The sequence below is a fragment of the Typopeltis vanoorti genome, chromosome 16, assembly GCF_054136105.1.
Source record: "Typopeltis vanoorti isolate ZY-2024b chromosome 16, IOZ_Tvanoo_1.0, whole genome shotgun sequence".
Lineage (NCBI taxonomy): Eukaryota > Metazoa > Arthropoda > Arachnida > Uropygi > Thelyphonidae > Typopeltis > Typopeltis vanoorti.
This window is the reverse complement of record NC_143564.1, coordinates 39,126,003-39,142,784: the sequence shown is the minus strand read 5'-3', so window position 1 is coordinate 39,142,784 and position 16,782 is coordinate 39,126,003. Positions and strand designations below refer to the sequence as shown.

The following is a 16,782-nucleotide window of genomic DNA, read 5'->3' as shown; positions in this document are numbered from 1 at the left end:
ATAAAGAGTATGCATGGCAGGTAAAATGGATGTGTGTAGCATGTCTAGGTGCACTTGACCAGTAACAGTACCTTCAAAGAAGAATTTCCTATTAAACACCTAGATGACAATCCACACCAGACATTGAGTCCCAGTAAATCGAAGCCTCCCTGATCTTCCCTTGTGCACATCACACACAGTACTATGTGTCTCAAACTTATCACGAATATGTGCAATTATCAGGTGTGTTGCAAACTCATGCCTTCATTGTCGTCAAACTTTACCAACATTCTCAAATTTGAAATACCACTTTAAAATGGTCTTGCATTCTTTGAACAACAATCGTTCCTCAGCCATTTTGTTTGACTATCCTACCGGTCACGTGTTGATACTAGTATTCATGTGAGTAATGACATGTTTTGAGAGAACATCATACTACTAACGGCAATTCGATCCAACTTAGAAAAAAGTCCATAGATGACATCTGTTAAAGTGTGTGTACATTTTTTTTGATGGACTCTGTATAGACTATGCAATGCTCTGTATAATGTTCCATTCACCTCATATAATTATAGTGTTTTGAAAAGCTTTTCTCTGGGCGCCTTGTCATATGCCTTTCACAGATCTACAAAACTTAAATACAGATCCTTGTCATATTTCTCAACTATTTGTCTTAAAGTGAAAATCTGTGTTCAGACCAAATAGAGATTGTCAAGATGAGATTTTCACTTTAAGACAAATAGTTTGTTTATAGATTCTATAAAGGATCTGGATTTTTCCATTTTTGTTCAGAAGCTACTTTAGGAATCTCTCCTGTCCATTCTCAGTATGTGTCCAATCCATTTCCATCCATCGCTTTTTTTATTTCATCAGTAATGCTTTTAATAGTCAACAGATAAGTCATCGTTTGTTATATGTTGGCACCAAAATATTTTACACAGACACTCTGTTGAAAACTGTTTAATTTAGCTTCCTGTTTTGGTCAGTTTTGATGTCTCTGATCCATATAATATTATTATTATTACGTGACCCCTCCAGGAAGTCCAAAGACTCATTGAGGGACATAGACTCCACAAATCTCTGTCTCCACCACTCAATCCACAAACTACAACTAAACGCAACTACACCAACACCATCTTCCACTCACTACCACTAGTATATATAGTCTATATAACACTGGTATTGAAGATATTTATTTTAGTTTTATTATGATATTTTGAAGATTTCCATATAGTATTTAATTTTCTGACAGCAATATTAGCTTTTGTCAGTTTTTGCACAATATCCCTGTTAGTTCCACCTTCAATATCTTGATTACTATCCACATACCATCTATTGTATCTCCCTTGAATACACTCACTTGTCAGTGCTTTATCAAGCACTCACACAACTGATTCTAGCAACTCATTTCAATAATTACATTCACTCAGAATGTATGTAAAATTCTTATCTTCAACAGCATGTTGATTGATTTTGATCTCTTTGCTGTCACTGTATTTTGATTATAACAAACCTATGTTATCAGCATAATCTAGAAATTCTAACTGTGACATAGGATTCCATTTAATTCCTCTTCTTGCATCTACAACTTTTCTCATAATCCAATCACTGACTATATTAAACAATAACCAGGACATTACATAACTCCAGTGTAAGGCTGGGTTGTGTGATGTCCTGGTTATTGTTTAATATGATGTTATTTGCTGTGCAATAACACAACTCTTACTTCCCATATACATTTCTCTGATTATTTTCACGTTTGTCAGGAATTCCATAACTTAATAATTAACCATGTTTCTCTGCTAATACTGTCAAATGCTTTAGCAAAATCCATAAAATTTTGATATAATAGGCTTCTAAATTCTATGTTTTGTTCAACGATGTCCCTTAAAGTTCTTAAGCCACTATAGAAGCTTATGATTTTATTGCAGAAAGCATTTCACTTTTCTGACTCTCATACATGAAAGTTGTAAATATTTGTACTGTGGATGAGCTAAGGTTTTTATTATTTCTTTCATTTTTACTACACACACACACACACATACATAGCAGGTCTAGCCATAAATACTGTTACAACTTGAACAGCACATAAACCTTTAGTCTATCAGTAAGTCATTTACAGCTTTCAGCACATACAAACTACATGTATAATTTGCATATGGCAGCACTCAATGTTTGAAATTCTTCCCCTTTTGCCTTCATGGGCACATTTGCCTCTAACCACTGTTGTGTGGCCCTCACCTTGTGTGCTGGAGCTGAGTCCTTTGGAAGGTCCACTATCTACCATGAAACTAGGTATTGTAAAGAGGCCGTACCACAGGTTCCAGCACAGTATCTTGATACACTTTGGTGGATGTTTTGACCTATTTCCCAGAGAAATGCAACTTGGATACCCTCTCCCAGATATGTCATTCCCATCAAACCATCACTAATGCAAGGTGATGACCTCTCTCTGAATCCTGGATGTTATGGTGCGTGCTGTGCGACCATCTGGGGTACATATATCCAACTGGTTTGGCAGTTAAATGACTCTTGAATGATGAAAATCTTCTCATCTGTGAAGAGGATATCTCTGTGTCTGTTTTTTGCAAAACACCCGAGAAGTGTCTTTAATTTTATCATCCTCTGCTGTATACGTTGTGGTGTTAGGAAGTGTCCAGTAGAACAACGATAGGCTCTCACCCCCAGGTCATCGGTTAGTACACTATTATTATTATTTCGGGCAACTCCAAGGAGTCGACAAACTCATCGAGGGAAGCCCTAACATCATGCAAAGAACAACTATTCGACATTCACACAGTATCTATCATATCTAGCCTTCAACTCATTCGCAGTCATAGCACCCACAACAGACTCTGGCAGCTTATTCCACTCATTCACCACTCTCCAAGTAAAAAACCTATCTAACACCCTTGATAACCACATTCTTGTCCAGCTTTCCCTAGTCCTCCCACCACCAGTCCTATTCTCAAAAATATCTTCTGAATTAATCTTATAGAAATCCTTCAGTAATTTGAATGTCTCAATCATATCACCACTTTTCTGCCTATCAACCAATTTTTGCAACCCACAAATCTTCAACCTGTTCTCATAAGGTTCATTCCATAGACCTGCTATCATCTTGGTCACTCGTCTCTGGATCCTCTCCATCAAGAAGAAACCCTGGCACCCATATCTGGGCACAGTAGTCTAGATGGGGTCTTATCAAGGCTCGATACAGAGGAACAATAACTTATTTGTCTCTGCTTGTTAAAGTATTTTCAGCAACCAAGTGATTTGATGAGCTGATTTAGCCACTTTTGCGATGTGCCCCCTAAACTTCAACTCCCTATCCACCAACACTCCCAAATCCCTGGCTCATCAATCTCCTGGTGTACAGTTCCACCAATGTGATATACTGCTGCTAATCTTTTCACCCCAAAATGCATAACCTTACACTTGGCCACAATAAATCGACATCCATTTTCCTTAGCACAGTCCTCCAAACTATCCAAATCATCTTGCAAAATTTTGACATCCTGTGCACTCACTATTGCTCTACCCAACTTTGCATCATCAGCAAACAAGTGAACACTTCCTCTCAGATCCTTTCCTATATTGTTAATGAACAAATTGAAAAGTAGTAGTCCAAGAACAGAACCCTGTGGCACACCACTAGTCACAAGCCGTCTTTTGGACTCTACTCCTGAATAAACCACTCTCTGATATCTCTCCATCAACTACCCTCCTATCCATCTCACCAACCCTATATCCATCCCCATATGCTTCAGTTTACTGATTAGAATTCCATGTGGTATCCTGTCAAAGGCCTTAGCAAGGTCCAGTAGAATCACTGTAAACCCATTACCCTTATCCAGTTCAGCCGTCACTGTGTTATAAAACGTGAGCAAGTTATTGAGGCATGATCTACCCTTCACAAAACCATGTTGTTCCCCATACAGTATCCCATTTTCATCTATCCAATCTTGTATTTTTCTCTTGACTAATTTCTCCAAGACCTTGACAATGATTCCTGATATGCTAATTGGTCGGTAATTTATAACAGCAGTCTTGAAACTTCCTTTATGCAGTGGAACTATTTTCCCCTCTTTCCACCCCCTCAGGACTAACCCAGACCCGGGACTCAAATTGAACAAAATGGTCAAGGGCACTGATAATTCTTTAGCCGCTTCACGTACAACACAAACTGGTATACCATCCAATCCCACAGATGTACTGACATTGAGATTTTGTAATAGACTACTCACCTCCACTTCATTCACCACAATTCCCTTTAATCTATTGGTTCATTCATTTCTGCAATGTCACCACCTAGATGATATATTCTTGCAAGGTGCTCGCTCAGTAATTCAACTATCAATTGATTTGGTTACCTCCCTACCATCGGCATCCTTTAAAATCATTCTGCCATATACATTTTTTCATTTACTTGCGACATTTTGAAAAAACTGTTTGGGATTCTCTTTAGCCTGCATGGCTGATGTTCTTTCATATTCCATTTTTGCTTTTCTTACCACACTCATTACCCTTCTGGCCTGTGCTTTATACCGTCCATGTGCCTGCTGGTCACCTTTCTCCTTAAATTCCCTCCAGTTTCTTTTTTTGCAGCTCAAGCTTAATGGTGTTATTCATCCATTTAACCCCCTACTTGATTTATTACTCGGACTCTAGGTATACAGTCAGGTATTGCCTCATGCAAACACTTCCTAACTGCCTCCCATGTACTATCAACATCTAGCCCTTGCAGTTTTACATGCCATGGCACTAAACCAATCAAACTCCTAAGCTTGTCATACTTACCAGCCCGATAATTCCACACGTATCCTGTCTTAATTGTAAATTCCACACCACTAGCCACCTCCCAAGTCAATACCCTATGATTACTCTCTCACCAATTGGTGGCAACGTGGTCATATTCGTTACAGTCAAATTCTCAGATGCAATTACTAGGTCAAGCACTTTCTGACCCCTAGTATTTTCCATTACATGCTGTTGCAGATAGTTATCCCTTAATAATCGCATAAAATCCATTTCCTTCCTCCCATGTGTCTCTCCTCCTTCCAATCAATGTTACCATAGTTGAAACCCATAATAATTACCCTCCTTTCACTCATTTCTTCTATTTGCTTATGCATACTATCTCCACCATCTATTCCATCACCTGGTCTATAGAAGCACCCAACTGTATATTTTGTTCTGCTAGTTACAATCTCACACCAAATAGCCTCAAATGTGCTCTTTTCTCTATCCTGCAGTTCCACTTCTATTCTCCTTGGCTGTAGCTCATCAGCTATCGTCAATAACACTCCTCCCCCCATTTTATTCTCCCTGTCACTCCTGAACACACCATACCCCTTACATTCAATCCCACTAGCTATATCATCTTCTGTCAGCCATGTTTCACTAATGCCAATAACCTGTGGCCTGGAAGTGCCAACCAAGGTCAAAAATTATTCCTTCTTGTTCCTAATACTTCTGGTATTAATATACATGAATTGCAGAAGCCCATTTTTTCCATCCCTACTTTGATGCCCTGTACTAACTATCCCATTCTGATTCGTAGTCTTTTGTACTCGCTTGGGCATATTACACACATTCATACACTCAACTGTCTCCCTAAAGTCTGCATATCTGCTCCCCCCTCCAATAACTCTAGTTTCCCCGATTCTGCACATCCACTTCCACTACATTCGACACCTTTTCAAGTCTCCATACACCAAATCCATTCAAATGTAAACCATCCATCTTATATAAATCCTTTCGCCCATTGAACTCACTCCACACATCCACAAATTCCACACCACTCGTCCTACATAATTCACGCATAAGGTCATTTGCAATTATGGCACTCCTTCTATACTCTTCACTGTCATACCGTGGAAACAGACTCACCATCCTAACTCTTTCACTCTTCTCTTTTGCTACCTCAAGCAATTCCTTCATATCCTCACTCATAGCCATTTTGTCTCCTTTCAAATCATTTGTACCTGCTACCACTATCAATTCTTTCACCCGCTGCTTTTGCATTCTAATTGACTCGCTTACATCCTTAACGTTCGCACCAGGTTGGTATGCTTTTGTTAAACTCTCAACTAACACACCCCTTACTAAGGAATCTCCAAAAAACACTTGCTCTTTCATTTTGTTTACACCCACTATCATACTCTTATTTTTTCTATCATGTGACATTGTTCACTGCGAAACGTTCTCTTGCAACATCACTTTCTGCATCCTCACAGGATTACGGCAGAGGCGTGCCTTCAGCCCTCACAAACTGTTGCATTCTAACGCAGCATGGTAAACATGTTCTTTGGTGGTCAGATACATCTCACGTATCGTTATAATGGTTAATAGTCCAATATGCAAACATCCTACTGATCCAGAGTGTTTTCAGCATGTTGAAAATAAGCAGGCTCCAATCCAACCTTATAAAGTGCTATTACAGCTACATGGTTCTCATAATCTCCCAACTGCATGTTAACCCACAGAGCTAGACTTCTCTCTACTGATAAACATGTGAATCTTATATGTGCATAGCTTCACTAACAGAACCGGGCTTGTGCAATTCTATGGGAAGCACGGAGCTGTGCAGAAGTTGTAACAGTATTTATGAAAAGACTGTCTTATACATATAATTATATATAAATTTATGTATATATATATATATATATATATATATATATATATATAATATTATATTTTTATTTTACATAATCTGGAAACCCTGTCCTAGAGATTAAACATGTAACTCTTTCAAGCCACTTTAATTCTTCCAAAAGTAGAGCCAAAGTCACAGAAGCAGGAGAATAAATTCATTTCCCATCTAAAGTCACTCATAAATATCCATGACCACAATGGGATGTGAATGTGCGGCCTAGTGGTCAGAGAGTAGGTAATTTAACCACTCATCTAGCCAACCAACTAACCAGGCTTATAATCATGCATTTTGTACTAACAACATTTATATGAAATGTTGTTAAGAGTGATTAAGTAAGTAAATTATAAAAATATAAAATGAGTTACCTTAACTGTTGATGCAGTGGACGTATTAACAACTACAGATACAGGTGCTGACACAGTTTCTTCTGTGTTACTCTGAATAAGAACATGTTCACCATCAGACTTAACTTGCTGTAAAATTGTTCCAGGAGACATAGTAGGTACAACAAGGCTAGATGTAACATTCTGCTGCATGTTATCTGTATCCTGTGACTGTACAGTGCTTACAGGAGTAGCTACAGATGTAGGGGTCATCACAAGATGTGTGGTAGATAGGTTACTAGTGGGAAGAACAACATTTCCACTGTTATTTACAGATTTTAAAAGTGGTACCTGAAGTGGCCGAACATCAAGTGGTGCACCTATATAAAGATAAAATCATATTAAAGCCTCAGATAATATCATTTCCATATATTATAAAAGACTAAATTACTGTGTAAAACTAGCTAAACAAAAGTCATGGGAGGACGTTGGCAAGAATATAGAAAATAAATATCAAGAAGGTGGCAAAATATTATGGAGTTTGTTGAAGAAGCTTAGGAATGGAGGAAAGAGTGCTGTAAAAGGAGTTAGAGATGATAATGGTGACATGAAAACGGGAAAAAAAGATATCCTTGAAGTATGGAGTAATTACTTTGAAAAACTGCTAAATAAAACAAGCAGTGATGACAGCACAGTGGTAAAAAAACACTTACCAGGCATGCAGTAAGGAATACATATCCATACTTGAAGTAGAAAAAGCCACCAAAGGCTTGAAATGTGGAAAGGCAGCAGGAGTAGATGATATTCGACCAGAAATGCTGAAGTATGGTGGTAAAAAAGTCTTACAGTGGCTGCACTGCATAGTTCAGAATGCCTGGACACAGGAACGAATTCCCGATGACTGGAGTAGAACTCTCATAGTACCATATATAAAAAGGGAAATAAAACTGAATGTGAGAATTACAGAGGTATTTCCCTACTGAGTGTTCCTGGTAAGATATATGCAAGTATACTTGAGAAACGGTTGAGAAGAATTGTGGAAGAAAAGCTTGGTGAAGAACAAGTTGGATTCAGGTCAAATAGAGGCTGTCAGGATCAGATCTTCACTTTACGACAAATAGTGGAGAAATCATGGGAATATAATAAAGATCTGTATTTAAGTTTTGTCGATTTGGAAAAGGCATATGACAAGGTTCCAAGAGAGAAGCTATTCAATACGGTACAGTTATATGGTGTCAACGGGGCATTATATCAAGCAATACTTAGTATTTATTTGAGTTATAAGTCAGCAGTTAGAATGGAAGGAAGTACAGGAAGATGGTTTAATGTTAACTCTGGTGTGAGATAAGGATGTACATTATCCTCTCTGTTATTCATTATCTATATGGATCACATTGTGAAGGAAAGTGGTATTAAACATATCTAAATTGGAGATGTTAATGTCAGCTGTTTGCTTTATGTGGACGATGTTATATTTCTAAATAAATCAGCTACAAGTCTGCAAGATTCACTGACTAAATTGAATGACTGTTATAACAGATATGGTATGACAGTGTGCAATAAAAAGACAAAGACAATGAAAATGTCAACTGTGTTGTGAATGGAGAATCTGTGGAACAAGTAAAACATTTCAGCTACTTAGACAAGATTTTTAGTGAAGATGGTAAATTAAATATAGAAATAGACAACAGAATCAACAAAGCTGGTATGGTAGGAAGTCAATTGAATAAATTAATATGGAGTAAGAGAGAAATTAGTCGGAACACTATATTAGTTGTAAACAAGACAGTGTTCAAACCAGTTTTAACTTATGGATCTGGGAGCTGGGTCAGAAGTAAAACACTTGACCAAAGACTAGAGACCACAGATATGAGAGTCCTGAGAAAGATTATAGGAGTGAACAGATGGCATCAATGGCAATATCATATTAAAAACGAGGATATTAGGAAAGAACTTGACATTGTCAGCATCCAGGAATACGTTAGCAGAGGTAATCTCAGGTGGTATGGTCATTTAAACAGAATGGCCGAGGAAAGATTGGCAAAACAAGTGTTCTCAGCCAGGTTGGCAGGAAAACGACCCAGAGGAAGACCAAGATATAGGTGGATTTATACGGTACAAAGTGCCTTAGATGATAGAAATATAAGATCTGATAATGTTGGAGTCTTGACAAGTAACAGACTGATTTGGAGGAAAATTGTAGATAGGAAGTTAGTAATGAGGTAAATTTTTCATGTAGTACTATCATATCCTGTACACCAGTTGAGGATACATGGCAGGAATTTGATGATGATGATGATAAATTTGTGTTGCTTGTTTAGGTGGCTAAGGAATGTGTCTTGCAGCCATGAGACCAGATTGCAAAAACATCGTCAACATATTTAAGCCAGACTTTGGGTTTTAAAGGGGAGGAACCTAATGCAACTTTTTCAAAATGTTCCATATAAAAGTTAGCAATAGGAGGGGATAATGGCAAGGCCATGGTTGTGCTTTCTTTTTGTAGGTAGAAAGCGTTTTGCCATACAAAATAACCAGAACGTAATACATGTGCAAAACGCACCGTGATATCTGGAGGAAATTTGTTCCGTAAAAGAAGGATTGTGTCATTGATCGGGACATTCGTAAAGAGGGCAGAGACTTCAAAACTGACTAATAGATCATCTTTTTCTAATGTAATGTCTTTGATGATGGTTATGAAGTGTTGTGTGTTTTTGATATAGGAGGGGGAATGACCTACCAACTCCTTGAGTGTTGCCGCTAATTTTTTGGCTAAGTGATAAGCCGGGCTATCAATCCCCTCGACTATAAGCTTTAGCGGTGTGTTTTCTTTGTGAATTTTCAGTAGCCCGTAAATTCTCAGGGGACGAACGTAGCGTGGAAATAGTTTTTTGACCGTATCTTCGGGCCATGTAGTAATTGACTTAAGTAGATTCTCTGTTTCTTTTTTATTCTATTAGTTGGGTTACAGTTAACTAATTGGTATTTGTTATTGTACGAGACCAGCAGATTCATTTTATCCACATAAGTGGTTTGCTTTAAGATAACGGTGGTACTTCCTTTATCTGCTCTGGTTATTACGATGTTCGGATTAGTATCAAATTATACATAGAGACCCTATGATGTCTCAAAAGAAAAAAGTCCGAAAATTACTGAAAAAAGTGACATCATGGCCCAAAGAAATCATCAGGAAAATAAAACCAATTCATGTTAAACCACCCGTATTTATGGATTACCAAAAATCCACAAAACTAATATCCCCCTATGCCCCATAGATAGCATAGATAGTCCCACATATAAACTGGCCCGGCATTTAGCCAAGTCGCTTGCCCCCCTTACTGGCAACTCCTCTACTTTTTGTAAAAAATTCGGTCCATTTCAAAACACTGGTTAAAAATCTAATCCTAAAAGATTCAGACTAATCAAGTGTAATTTTCCTCCTGATATTTTTGAATTATTTAAATTTACCATGAATGCAGGTTATTTTACATGGCGAGGAAAATACTATAAACAGATTAATGGTACTGGTATGGGTCCCCCATAGCAGTACCATTACTTATTCATTATAGAACATTATTTATTCATATTCAAATTCTAATATAAGTGATATGTTCAGGCAAAACATGAAATTATAAGTTATTTCACTAACATGTTTAAAGAATGTCTTTCATCATATACAGTTTATGTAAGTAGAGTATATAAAACAACTTTTGTAACTAAAATTTATCTTGGGCATGCACTAACAATAGTGAGTATATCAAGCTTTGAAAATGTTAATTTCTTGTTCCATTTGCACTATTATTATTGATACAGTAGTTCAGCCTTGACGATTGGACAGCATCAAGATGCAGATGAGTAAGGTGGCTTATGAGTAAGGTAGAGTTATATAAATATATTTTTTAACTAAAATTTACATAAGGAAAAGAGTGATGCGAAAAACTTGATGCTTAAACATAAAATGAAACTAATTTAACAAATTACTAAATAAGAAAGAAACAAAGATAAACTTTGCTGACCTGATCAGTGGTCAATGTAACTCTTTCACTTTTTCTGAATAATATATGTAAAATTTGAGTGTACACTTCTCCTCTGAAATCTGCTCAACTTTGATTTTTTTTTTTTTAAACTTTCATACATATTTTTCTTTTCAACATAATATTTATTATTACCTTACTCAAAACTAAATATTAGCACTCTGCATTTTTCATTTCAAATTCCCTCTATACTTTTGTTTCCTGAACCAGAATAGAAGTTATTACTACCAACAACGACGTACTTAATAAGATTTTCTTGTTTCTTGTGTGTTCCTTCTATATGCATTTATGGATCTCTTTAATGTTGAAACATGGTGTTTATTATGACTAATCCAGAAGAGAAATAGAAATCCAGCAGGGTTTACATAAATTTCTTTCATATTCTTATTGCTTTCTTATCATTTAATAGATCATTAATTTTTAGCATATCTGCTCTCCAGCTGAAAGGCTGTGGATTCGAATCCCGTTATGACCGTGGATGTTTGTGATTGTCTGTGGAAATATTAGTGGTGGGTGGTAGATGGCGGTGATGTAGTTGTGGTTAGTTGTAGCTGGTGGACTAAGTGATAGAGAAGGTGCCCTCTCTCGGTGAGTCTTTGGACTCCCTGGAGGTATCATGTAATAATAATAATAAATTATATATTTTTCTTTACAATTTGATGAAAATCTGCTGAAAGTTACATGGAACTACTTCTGATTTCAATATGATGTATATCCTTTTTTAACTAAGTAATTTAAGGAAATTACAGCGTCACTAGGATATATATTAAAATAAATTTTAATATACTTCAATATTTCGGCAACGTCACGTTGCCATTTTCAAGAAACTTAAGAACAAGACACGTGCAATTTGGCTGCATGAGACTGCCTCAAATTTGGGAAACCTACATCAGAAGACCTTCAGCCCAATCGCCCAAGAATACCAACATTGCCCGCTAGGGGCACCATCAGGACTTTAGGAGAAATAATAGCTTCCTGCTTCTTCCTCATTTACTGTTTGTGCCTGCGTGCACGTGTCTTGTTCTTAAGTTTCTTGAAAATGGCAACGTGACATTGCCAAAATATTGAAATATATTAAAATTTATTTTAATGTATATCCGAGCGACGATGTAATTTCCTTAAATTACTTAGTTAAAAATGCATAACCAACGTCTAAGCCTTTCCATGAGATGTATATCCTTACATCCTGAATCAGTATGAAGATCTCACTATAACAATAACGTAGTCAATAATAAGACTTTCCTTCTTATTTCTGTCTTCTTCTCGTGTAAATTGTAAGTTTTCATGTTCCAACATAAAAACAGTAGTATGCTTTTATGTTGGAACATAATACTGCACAGATATTCATGATGTACTTACCATTATTATTAACTATGCTCTTTTCTCCAAATTAATTCTCATTTCATCTAATTAATTTTAGATCTCCAATAAGAACTAGCTTTTTTTCTGATGATCTAAAAAATGTTTCCATTTCTTTCATAGTAAAACCCTCCATGGGACTGGAACAAATGTGTCATTTTTAAATTTCCCCACGTCACTTACTCAAAACTGCTTGCCACTGAAGAAGTTTTATCTTTGTGTTTGATTCCTTCCTTCCTTTACCTCATCACTACTGCAAGGAAATAACATTTTGTAGTTATTATTTAGCAGAATCGCCATCTATTTTAGTTTTCTTCATCTCGATAACACAATTATGTCAATATGGTACCTCTCTAATTTTTCTGCCAGTTCTGTTACTTTTCCATTGATGACACGTGAATGTTGCTACTGCCAATTCTTCTGATGATGAGTTATTCCAAAAAAGTGTCACTTAAAAAGCCAAAGCTAGTTAACTGATAACAAACTCCCACACAGCTTATCTAAGGAATGCTGACAACAAACCAGGGCTTCTAACTTGTTCAATCCAAACCTTCTTGGAGCTTAGTAGATATCCACCTGGATATTGAATGAATAAGGATGAGCTGGAAATTTGCTAAGTCAATCTGTGTGACTTAGCCAACCAAATTGCCTTCTATAATGGTTTAAACCAAAAGACAAGATAATAGAATGCCATGCTGGTTGAGATATCTTTCATTGCTGTTTTCATCAAGGAACTATGGCAAACAGTGAAAAGTCTGCAACTAGAACAAACTTTTTATATACAAGATGATACCCAAAAGTTCAGGGATTTTTAATAGCATGCGTGAAACAGTTATAGTATGGCTTTCTGCTGTCATAAGAGGTGAGCAGCATCCTTTGTGAATCAGCATGCCAATAGCTGGCAAGCCGAGTTCTTGGGTTGCTATGTTTTTGAAATGTCCTGTTTTAGTGTTTTGACAATTTTTGTTCCACCTGAAATGGCAAATTTTAAGGAGCAAAGAGTCTGCATCAAATGCTTAAAGAAGCATGTCAAGTTTGCAACAATTCAATTCAAAGTTGATAGGTGTTTTTTTTTTTTTTTTTTTTTAACTTCCAAGGCATTGTCCATATGGAATTCCTCCAACCTGATCAAAATGTCAATGGCAAATTTTCCTGTGAAGTTTTAAATAAAGGTTCCTAAAGGACAGTGGTGGTTTGTCCATAAGGGCTGCAGCCCCTCCAGAATAGAATTAAAGTTCCTGTTTTATTATTACTGTTCTTAAATTTTTATATATTTATCTAAAAATCGTTATTTTCTTGTTTGTAATACAATACCACTCGATAGTATTTTATATAATTAATTTTGTAGCAATAGTTATATTATGCAATAGTCACTGTGCGGGCTAGTTATCAGTACTGGCTAGTATACTCAACGCTGGAGCTGCATTCAATGCAGACTGCTACCTAGTGGGCATAACACAGCAGGAGAAGGGGTAACACATGATTTACATGCAGTTTGGGCTGGTAGCATTGCAACTCCACCACAACAAATTCTTATGAGCTGTCACTGCTAAGGGAGAGCATTCAGTGCAAACATCCAGACAAGTAGAAGAACATTGAATGGGTTTTCCACCATGACTAGTTGTTTGATAATTTCTGGCTTCCAAAAACATGACAGTCATTCTGCACCCTCCCTATTCGCCAGACCTTGTCCACTATGATTTTTTTCTGTCTCCCAAGATGAGATTCCAGCTGAAAGGTGTTTGACATGATGGAGGAGATTCAAGTAGTAGGTGCTCAAATCCACACTTGAGGACTTCTATGGCATGGAATCATGGAAAAACCAGTAGGATTGTTGTATACATGCCCAAGGGGGCTACTTTGAAGGAGACAGTGGAAACAAGAATTGGTCAAATTTTCCCCAATCTTTTGGATAGCACCTTGTATGTATTTCAAAATTAATGCAACTTATATTATCCAATCCTTCTGTTTGGACAGTATAAAAAGCGTAATTATAGAAAAGCATCTGTAAGAACAATTTGGCACTGCTGTCCAAAGCACTTTGCAGTCATTATTAACTTAAAAACTAAATTAAGGTACTATATGTGCTATGACAAAAGATGATTATTACCATACTTAAAGACCTGATGATTGGTGAAATATCATATGTAGATATTATTGTGCAACATATTTTTTTTTTTTTAATATAACACAAAATATGGTTAGGTTTTATATCAGATAATAATTTACAAGGCATATGTGACTGTAGTGACAAAATACAAAGGATAGCATAAGAGAATTGTAATATAAAATAATACTTACCAGCAGGTACAATTTTGACAACCTTTTTTGCATGAGGAAGAGGTACCTTGCTCACAGAATTTACTGTACCTGATCTAGATGGTATGACAGTAGTCAATGGAGATAATTGGGAGTTGGAAGGCACTAAGTGTACGACAGTCATGGGCCTTGGCCTAGGGACAGCACTTATACCATCATGTGGCAAGAGAGGACGCTGGACTACTAATGCTTTACGCCGTACCCTACCTCCTCTTCTAGGTGCAGGAATCAGCCTCTGAGAAAATAATATTTCATGTTAGCTCTTCACTACATTGTAAGAGTAAAAATAAGTTCACATATTTCAGTTTCAGTAATTTGCTACTTGAAAACTGACATCTGCAAAGGATGTTAAAATTAATGTCTTCATTTAAAACAGCTATATGACCTTTGTGAATATAAGGTTATCTCTAAGCTTTTGAAGGTAAAAATATCATTTTTTTATAATACTTTTGATGACCCACCAACACAATTACTGAAGGCCCTAACGTGACATGAACAAGCTCTACATTCTCTACAGTATAGTATATGAATTATCCAATCCTTAGTCTACCAACAGCACCACAGATATATACAAAGCAAGTCCACAACCTTGTGATAAATTTTAAAGGCATTTCTATACTTCAAAACTAACAACCATTTCCAAAAATAAACACAGATCCAGAAAGAAAGATCTCATTTCTGAGCTGCCATTCATACTACCACTTTGTAGTGACAGCATGAATGCCAAACAATCTGCAATGCAGAAAGAAAGCAAAATATCATGAAATAATTCTATCCAAAGTAGTAAAAGAAACATTAACATGAATGTATCCCACAGTAGGTGTTAATAACAACCTCTAAACAGCCACTGAGCTATCTCACTGACAGCATCATGTGCTCAAAAGTTCATGTAGTTCAACATTTCTACCACTGATTTCAAATAGACACAAACAAGATTCAATAGGATTTAGGTCATGTAAATAAGGAATCCATGTAACTGGTTAACCTGACCAGTCAATCTTTCAGGAAAAATCAAAATACTTTCTACCTTCACAACATAGTGGTGGAGCTCTGTCATGCATGAACTACATATATCTCCTCCACATCAAGAAAATATTATCAAGTGCACAATGAAAGAGGCTTTCTACCAGGTTTTGCAAAACGTTCTGTAAGCCTGTTTGGCAAAATATAGAGCCCATTATAATCTGCCTACAAAGACACCTTTGAGAATTGCTGAATTGTCTTAGCTGAATAACTGCATATGAGGATTTTGATTGATCCATAACTGTTGTGATGGCTGAAAATATCATCTTGAGTAAACACTGTGTTATCCATAAAAGCATAAAACAGGGAAATCACTGGCCTACACATACTATTACAAAAACATTGACAAAATACCAATCAACAATGATAATCATCTGGTAAAAGTGCTTGAACATGAAGAAAATGGTATAAATGCTTGGGAGACAACCTCTTTCACTGCAATTTTTGTTGTGCTAATGTGAAGATTCCATGCTACTAGATGCAATATGTTTCCCCCCCCCCCCCACTCTATTTTGCCATGCAGAAACTGTACCACACTCACAAAGGTGGTAAATGAAGATGGGTGAATTTTCAAGAGAATAGCATTCAACCACTAGGTAAAGCCTCTTGATAAAGCTGATGTGCTTCATGTGTATTTCCATTGGCACAACCATAATAAAAGTGCCTATCAGCCAATTCAGTGAACATGAACTTGTCCTCCAATGCAAAACACAGATGTATGACTTAGGAACATTGAAAGAAAAGCAAATGCCTTGCCCTGCAGTGAACATGAACTTGTCCTCCAATGCAAAACACAGATGTATGACTTAGGAACATTGAAAGAAAAGCAAATGCCTTGCTCAGATTGTACCTATTAGACTAAATACTAAATGTGATTCTAGCTGTTCAATGACATAATTCATCAAGTTGTATCCATTCAGTTGTGTGCTGACAGCATGCATGATGCAACTATAAAGGGCTATATTTCAGAAATGCAAGATTTCCAGACCCACATTTCATTAGTTTTAGGTGTAGAATATGCCAGAAATTTCTGAGAAGGATGAGGAATCGTTTTACATATGCTAATGCAGGAAATAACATATACTGTAAA

The 16,782-nt window shown here is 36.6% G+C and overlaps 1 protein-coding gene across 4 annotated transcripts in view; it reads right to left on the bottom strand.

The window, feature by feature from the left end:
* crm (cramped chromatin regulator) overlaps positions 1 to 16,782 on the bottom strand; it is a 345,363-nt gene that overhangs the window by 68,270 nt on the left and 260,311 nt on the right. For all 4 annotated transcript variants that reach the window (XM_090406636.1, XM_090406637.1, XM_090406634.1 and 1 more), the window contains exons 12-13: positions 14,652 to 14,904; positions 7,003 to 7,340 (exon numbers count right to left, since the gene is read on the bottom strand). In XM_090406636.1, coding sequence (XP_090262762.1) covers positions 7,003 to 7,340; positions 14,652 to 14,904 — 591 coding nt within the window. The remainder of the gene's footprint in view (positions 1 to 7,002; positions 7,341 to 14,651; positions 14,905 to 16,782) is intronic.